At 40.9% G+C, this 8,725-nt stretch overlaps 1 protein-coding gene and 1 long non-coding RNA gene across 2 annotated transcripts in view; both read left to right on the forward strand.

The window, feature by feature from the left end:
- The window catches only part of LOC131974411 (uncharacterized), a 291,428-nt gene extending 285,228 nt beyond the window's left edge, over positions 1-6,200 (forward strand). The window contains exons 11-14 of the mRNA XM_059336707.1: positions 2,642-2,754; positions 4,271-4,318; positions 5,971-6,104; positions 6,146-6,200. Of these exons, the coding sequence (XP_059192690.1) occupies positions 2,642-2,754; positions 4,271-4,318; positions 5,971-6,104; positions 6,146-6,200 (350 nt within the window). The remainder of the gene's footprint in view (positions 1-2,641; positions 2,755-4,270; positions 4,319-5,970; positions 6,105-6,145) is intronic.
- A 63-nt stretch (positions 6,201-6,263) lies between these two features.
- On the forward strand, positions 6,264-7,580 carry LOC131975029 (uncharacterized). Its single transcript, XR_009394688.1, has 2 exons — positions 6,264-6,402; positions 7,112-7,580. It is a non-coding gene; the product is annotated as an uncharacterized LOC131975029 (long non-coding RNA).
- The last annotated feature ends 1,145 nt before the right edge of the window (positions 7,581-8,725 follow it).

An 8,725-nucleotide genomic window follows, 5' to 3' on the forward strand; every position in this document is an offset into this window, starting at 1 on the left:
AGACCCGGCCCCAGCTCTAACCCAACAGGGTTTCAGTATGCACACCAAGCCACAAAAAGCTACACAGTGATATACTGAACATGAGTCTACTGAATAGGACTGCTCCTCCAGGTTCATATTGTTTAAGTAATACCTTTACCGTAGTCGTCTAGAGTAATTCTTTCAATAAAATACTTCATTACTTGCATAGAGTAATATTAGAGTTATCGGAGGTAGAAGAGAAGATAATGTCTGATGTGACATGGTTCATTTTAACTTTACCCTCATTATGTTGATCTGCACCATCACACATAACTTCATCTATAAATATTTGAATGTGTGCCATTACTCTCGTCTTTCGCCTTGTCTGTGAAACAGTATAGTTATGTGTCTGTATACCTGCTGCACCCACAGGCATCTTTATCTGGAACATCTAATAGTCGTGAGTCACTACAAGTAGTTTTGCATGGACCACTGCCTCTTTTGTTGCATGCGTACAGGATGCTCTCTTCTCTCCGCTTTCAGCTCCCTCTCTTTTTACTTTGCCTTGATCACATAAGTAGAGGAGAAAGGAGAGTTGACTCAGGTTAGAGCCCTGCACGGCCTTGCTACCTCGGAAATGAACTGCACAAACAACGCCTGGCCATTGTGCCTAAGCGCTTACAATGATGCCATTTAAGAGAATATTGATCCACCCAGTGCAGGGTCAATCATTGGATCAATGGTGTGTGGGTTGGTCGGCTGGAAGGCTGGTTGACTGCATGAATGGATGGATGGTTGGATAACGGATGAATGGACGGTTAGATAATGGATGGATGGATATATGGATTGACTCATGGATGGATATGAAAACTGATGCATGGGAAGACAGCAGTTTCAGGTCAGACCAAACATTAACTTGTGTGGCTTTGAAGGTTTCAGTTGTTTGCGCTCTTGTGTGTGTCCAGTCTGTCTCATATTCCTCTTAAAGATTGTCACATTCACCATAAGATTGACCTACCTTCAAGTATATTTGATGTTTGTTCTCTACAAAGAAACATCTCTTTACATGAAGTAAATTTTACTCAACAACAACCAACAAACTTTGCATTATTTATTTAGACATTTTCTGAAGTTGTTACTGAGGAAGACTTAGACTTCCTTTTATGGTCATTCACCAAATTACACAACAGTGCACTTGAGAATCAAATTCCGTTGCTGTGGCTCACGATTAATGGATAACAGTGTATAAAGTGCTGCATATGTACAATTAAGTACAGAAAAAAAAATATATATATACACAATAAATATGAGAAAACTGTTAAGTGGCTGACAGGTATAAAGTGACACTGTTGCATATAAACATGATATGTACATTAACTATTGCACCAAGCAGTAAATTTGAATATTGCACTTCAAGTGACATTATTGAATATAGATAAGGTATGTACATGAAAGGCATACAGCACTTAAGTACATCCAATATGTATGGAACCTAACTACCTATTGTTTAATGTAGTCATGGCTAAAGTTTTCCATAGATATACCCAAACTTAAGTTGAGGTCCCTCAAGGAGTTTCACTGTATATATAAATCTTAATTGTGGTGGAGAAGAGTAGGTAAAGTAGAGAGCTATAAATTAAAAAAGAGTCATTGTCATTAGCATGTTCTTGGTGGATTCTTGTGATGTGTTTACACCAGGGTTGATTGACCTAGTTACCCAGCCCCTGGCAGCACAACACGGAGAAGTGTAACACAATGCAACACAAGGGAGAGGTCTAGATTCCTTTATTATTCTTACATATGAGACACATGTGAGTGAACACACACATGCAATCATACACACACAGAGAGCAGCGATCATCAGGGGCCCTCAGAGGTCGTGCCTCGTGACGAAATGAAAAAAGAGAGAGGGCTTATTTAAAATTCTGTAAGAGATGTCAATTGTGCCCTCTGCATATTTCTATGGAAAATTTGTAAATAGATCCTTTGTAAATAGCTTCTCTCTTGCCAATCACCCTGTCTGCTCTCTGCACAGCAGCATTAAAAATTGATCCTTAGCCGCACCAGGGTGAAATGCTAACATTGCTGCCAAATGACTGATTAAAAAGAAAAACCTTTAATCTTTGCTTAAAAGTGTCTACTGCCTTGGCATGCCTTTCCCCTGTGCTCCTCTATCTTCCAAGGCTGTGAAGGGAAGGAGGGGGTCGCCGAGGGGGAAACGGGGTCATGCTTCATGTAGAGTCAGCGCTGTACAGTGTTATAGCTCTAGAGGTGAGGGATTTCACTAAGAGCAGATCTAGGAATCGACATGCATTGCTGTCTTCAGAATTTAACCTTAAGCCAAAGGTTAAAAACACATTTGAGCTTTCCACAAGAGGGGCCGAATGTGTTGGCACTCCTTCTAATGGCTTGCAAAACAACAACAAAAAGCAACTTTTTATCAAACATAACCACGCAAGTAAAGAACAATCAGCATTAGACATAGCAGTCTGAGATTACTTCAGCAGCTGCACAACAATGAAAATCGAACACACTGTCTGTTTAAATGATGTTTTAATCGTGCCATGGCAGCTGAAAAGTCATGAAATAAAGAACCATGAGCAAAAGATTTGATTAAAGAAGACAAAGAAGTCCATCAGGGTGTTGATTGGAGATGCTGAGAGGTGTGTTTGTGTTTCAGGGAGCAAAGAGAAGAACAGACAATATCCTCGCTCAGAGACTGAAACTCGTTTCAGAGACCTTGTCAGCGATCCCCTACCGACGGAGCACACAGAGAAAGAAAACACAGTGCAAGTAAGATAAACATACCTCCTCTTTCTTGCTCTATAGCCCTTTTATTGACTTACTTGCATACTGTATAGCTCAATCTGTAACTCACTTACTAACTCAACAGCTCCCTAACTCTTGCAGTGGATCTCTCCTGATTGATATTTTCCTCTTCCACACTCCCTGTCTGCCTTGTTGACATCCTCATTCCCACGCATTCATTGTTTGCTTCTCAAATCCTCTTTTATTCATTGTTTCAGTTTCCTTATACATGCTGTAAATCAACATATCAGTAATAACAGATACACTACAACAAGTTGCACTTGAGTAAACAGCACAGCCCTCAAAGCATTAAGTGGCGTATATATTCACTCACCTCTCCGAATATCATTGAGGACCACTAAACTGTCACCCACAGCCTCACACACACACACACACACACACACACACACACACACACACACACACACACACACACACACAAGCTCCCGCCCCTCCCCGTCTCTCTGTCATTCAGGTGTTTACTGTCATTCATACTCAGGGTTTTTGTATAATCCTCTCACCACACCTGAGTGCTCCCCACTCAGTGTCACTGGATTTACTCTCTCGCTCTCTCTCTCTCTCTTTCTCTCTCTCTCTCTCTCTCTCTCTCTCTCTCTCTCTCTCTCTCTCTCTCTCTCTCTCTCACTTCCCCTTTTCTCCAGTGCATAGCCTTTTTCATTTTGCATCACAGCCATTCTTTTACACACGTTGTCATTTCTTATGTAAATAACCATAGATAAAAAGACAGTAACAGACATTTTAAGATTTACACACACCGCTCGGCGCGTATGTTTTCAGTCATCCCCTCTCATCAGCCAGTTTGTTTGTAGAAGTGTCTTTGCCTGTAGCCATAAATTAGGGGTTGTGATTTAACTCATTGAGACAACAGAGAAAGACATCGAAACATGAATAAAACAAATGATGTAGAGAAGGTGAGGGAGCTAGAGAGAGAGTGAGGAGAGGAGGGTGAACTGAAGGCAGAAATGGGCCAGTATGTATTTCTGCTCTACTTTCACTTGGGGAAGGCTTCATTAAGAAGTCTGTTTCCAGAGCATGGTGGAGTCTATGCGTGTGCACGTACGTGTGCATGCATGCTCAGGAGTGTGCGTGTATGTTCATAGGTTAATGAGTGAGATCGTGTCGATGCACATGCACGTTCATGCATACATGTGTGCATGCCCGTAAAAATTATTTGTGTGTGTTCAGTGAGAGAGGTCTCTTAAATTATTTACTCCCAGAACTCTCTAATTGGTATCAAGTTTTTAAATGGGGTCAAATGTTGCGGTGCAGTTTCATGCAGCTTTTCTCTTGCCTAAAGTCTGTATCATTACATCTGGTGCTACAGCTCTGCTGCTTCATTGGACTTGAACATCTAAAAGCTGTATATGCCTATTGACTGAAGCTCTGCTCTGACTGGAGAAACACACTGTGCCTGTCTGAAGCAGAGGAGGGAATGTAGTTTTTTTCACTGTGTTAGTCTATCTACTCATGTCTGTTACAGAGAAAACATTCTAGGGGAGATCTGGTGAGTCGTAAACATCAAACAGAGGTGCGCACTCACACACACACACACACACACCCACAGAGCCTAAGGCAGCGCAGAGAGCTGGTATTAGATTTAAGCCCCCTAATAAAGCCAATTAGAATTACACTGTGCACTGATGAAGGCAACCTTACCAAGGCATTTCTCTCACCTCCACGCATACACATGCAGGCAAGCAACATGCTTTCTAACTACTGTACCACTGAAAACAGGAGTGGTTTTAATGTGCACCATTGTCAAATGCCTTTTCCTTATTCAGACAATGAAAACAGTGTGTCTAGTTTAGGACTTCCGTACAACTTACTTGAAAAGTAAATACTACTCATGAGCGAGTAATTACTTAACTAATTAGAATGCCACTGAGTGTGCAGACCTCCACCAAGACCAATGGTGCATTCACATGCTCCTCGGTCCCATTTCCCAAGTTGCAAAGTCATTCTTCTGACTTCGGTGTGTTCATGAAATTTAAGTCGTAATATGGAAACAACACTGATGCTACAAAGATGTGTTGTATTTTATTGCTCAGAGTGTTTAAACACGTTGATAGCTGTAACGGAAATGCAGGAAATGGATCAGGTGAGACATTAACACTAATTTCCAGCACCACATGAGTGCAGCACAAATGCCCTATCTCGCAATGTTAATGAAAGTAAAAAATAATTTGTGTGTCCGCCCAGTGATTTGGATCCACTCCAAAATTTAATGGGTTCTTTCTCTGCCCATGTAAACACCATTTCACGAAAATCTAGTCGGTAGTTTTTCCATAATCCTGCTGCCAAGAGAGAGAAAAAACATAATCTCCTTGGCCGAAGCAATGACTCAAAAGCAATAGTAAATAGTTACATTACTGCCGATACTTATCTTTCTCAACACTGCTCTTTCGATGATCCCTTTAAACACCCAAAAATCGCATCTCCTGTATTTGTATGTGGAAGTAGAAAACATGGTTTATAAAACAGTCATTCTTACACATCCTTTGGAGGGATTTACTGATCATCAACAGCTAGAACAACAACATGAAACTCCAGAAGCCCTACAGTCATGAGTCCTCATGCAGTCCTTAACTCTAAACAAAATCTAAATTCGAAAACTTTTGGAGTTACCACAAGGTACATTTCTTGTTACAGAAATTATTTTTATTGCTACCGAGAGGTGTATTTCTCCTCTTTCGGCTAACCGCCTCCCCACACTTCCAGCCACTGCACCAAGCTAACAAGTCCTGGACCAGTTTCTCTTCTGAATGCACAGTGAGGAATCTGAGATCATCCCTCCATCAAACTCCCAGTAAGACAGCAAACAGGCCCACCCTTAAATTTAATATAACTCCCAGTGATGGATACTTCCCCAACTCCAAGTTAGTCACACTGTCTGCCCAGGAATGTACACAATGGCTAAGTCACCGTGAGCATGAATGTTGCATCAATTGTAGTTTAGCTTTTTTTTTTTTTTCCGCAAATAGAGTTTTGGTTCTCTCATTGTCATTTAAAGTGAATGAGTTAAGAGTTCATAAATTAGCACATGGTTTTATCACAAATGGTGTCATTTGATATAGCTAAACGGCCACTCAGTTTTCCTATCAGTTTACTTTGACTGTACATTTAAGCTACTTGTGTCACGACAGGAACAAGCTAAATAGATATTGTGTACCATCCTGACAGGACTCCAGGCAGGATCAACACAAGCTGCTTCACGGTCTGGAGAGACCAGAGGGCTCTGAGGAGCAGAAGAGAGAAGAAGAAAGTGAGAGTGCAGAGGAAGAAGAAAGACCAAACAAAGATGAGGGAGATGGAGCGTTGCAAGATTCAGCATTTCCCATCGCCAGGTCTTCAGCAGGGATGGACAGGAGAGGAAATGGCCACTCATCAATCAAATCCGACCAAGGGGATGAGAGGGAGAGTTGCAGGAAAGCGGGGCCGTGGGAGCTGAGGAAAGACGCGGGCAGAGTCAGAGGAAGCAGAGACGTAGTTTTCACCACTTTGCATCTTTTACCCAGGTCAGAGGGAGAGCAATACAGGCCCTCTGCTAGCACCTTGCCCTTGCTTCTGACAGGACACCAAGCTCATAGCAGAGTTTTAGATGTGGCTCGGCAGGTGAGTGTTAATATGTATGATTCAGGTCTCACATGTTTTCAAAGGGCAACATTCAGCTAGGTTTGCACATATTACATTTCATGTTTTTTTTCCTTCACCTTTCTATCACCTTAAGCACAATCACCCAAAGATGATCTCTTTTTGGTAATTAACAGTAAAGAGTGAATGGAAACATCTGGATGACACAGTGATGCCACAGGGCTGCTGGCCCTCTGCCCCTTATTTGTTATACTAACTATAAATGTTCATACAACAACAGGCCTGAGAGACCTAAGTGGTTTAGTACTTTGAGAGGCAGTATTGAATCACTCCAACTGAGATTAAAGAAGCAAATATACATTAACAGGTTGGCAGGCTTGCGGTGTGACTTCAGTAATGGACTGCTGCAAGAACAGTAATTTACAAACAGTAAGCAGTTAACAATGAAGTAAAATGCCTTTATATTCCCCAGAGACTGATCTAATGAAGAAACGAGAATTGTCTACCAAATGAACATTTATATATTGTGTAATCATGAAGGTGAGGTGTTTATATTTGTATATTTCTACAACAGGTACGATAGGACTTTTCTTCCTGATTCTTTGTGTCAAAGTTTGCCATTATAGTATAGCATCAGATCATTTCCCCAGAAACTTCAAAGCGAATTCTCAGGACAAAGTAGACTCTTTTTGCATGTATTCTTTCTTTCATAATGTCTTTGTCTCCTTAGAAGAGATCTACACATCTGACTGAATTGCTCCAAAAATCTGGAAGTGACAGGAGTGTGTCGCAGAGTCCCAGGCTCAGACCCAGTCCTCCTGGGAGATGCACAGATCCTGCAGCTCAGAGCGCAGCCTCGTTTCACCGATCAAGAATTAGACCACACACTGGACTCAAGTCTCCGATTTACAATTCTTCTCCATGTCTGAGTCCTGGACAGCAAGCTCAGAAGTCATCCCCTTCCTTTCACCAAGGACCACGAATCGGAAGCTCTCTTTCTCCAGCTCGTTCTTTTTCTGAAGTAATCAGGTACTGTCCTATACACAGGAGGGTGGTTTCTTCCTTTGACACTTCTCGAAAGGATCTATAAGACTCCATGTATCGGATTGTGTCAACCAGTGGAATTCATCTGATGTTTTAATGTTTGAATTATGTATATTTCCACTTTTTATATCAGATCAGCTATTCAACCCAGATAATACACATCTCATTCATGAACTAATCAGTTTCAAAAGCATTTTTATAGTCTCCAAAAAATAACTAGCTATGGAGAGAGAGTGTGCTGTACACCACATGGAAAGCTTAATACTTTTGGCACCAAGGTGACTGACAAACAGCCCTTTTTGCTCAGTAAGAGCTCTCCAAAACAGACTCCAGATCAGCATTAATGGGCTCCACTCTACCCCACACTGTGATTTGGCAGATATACTCCCTCTTACAAACCATCTCAGTCAACGACACTCATGAACCTTGACCTCATCTGAAAGCATTAGACTTTGGTCTCAGAGTCGAAGCCACGTGTAGGAGTCCTTGAATCAGCACATTTCAAGAGAACTTGAGAAGGTTAAAGGTTTTTTTTTTTTACATACTACTACGTACTACTGAGTCACATTCATTTTAATACTTACAGTATGTTGTTTATTAAAGACAAAATGCCCTCTCAGATCTTGGCCTCTTGTAAGACATTTCACGGAGTAGTGTTTTCATGGCTGCCTCTGCAGTATGAGTCACATGTGCATGCTACTATGGCTCTTGATGAGTGTGAGGAAAGTGGAGTTGTTGCAGAGATAATACAATATGATGAGGTTTCTCAAAGTAAAGTAGGATTATTACAGGAAATGGGACTTCATTGTGTGTGCTTTCCTCTGTCTTTGCTCTGTTTTTTTTATGTTTCTTAGAGAGGGATTGTTCATTAGTCTTGTACTGTATGTAAACTGGTTCTTTGCCACAGTGTGAACCACAACCACATGGTAATTCCTCTTGTCAGGATTTCATTATAAGCGGTGCACATGATGTTTTTTTCATCATCTACAGTACATTTAACAAAAAGGACCTTTTGTAAATAACTTGGCACTATGTAACACATTGGAAGTGTTGGGTTAGACACATCACTCAATAGTGTCAATAATGAAAGGAGAGTAGTACAAATCACTTTCTAAGCACTGATTTTACATTCACAAATCATGGTATAAAGTTTTCAATTTGTTGAAATATTGAATGTATAGGCTGTTATTTTAGTTTGCTTTTAGTGGTACAAAGAAAACATATGAACATGAAAGCTATTTATTTCTTTGGTCCCACTGTTTAAAAGTAAAAAAGGATGCTAATGTTGATTTTATGAACA

Source organism: Centropristis striata, chromosome 7 (genome assembly GCF_030273125.1).
Source record: "Centropristis striata isolate RG_2023a ecotype Rhode Island chromosome 7, C.striata_1.0, whole genome shotgun sequence".
Classification (NCBI taxonomy): domain Eukaryota; kingdom Metazoa; phylum Chordata; class Actinopteri; order Perciformes; family Serranidae; genus Centropristis; species Centropristis striata.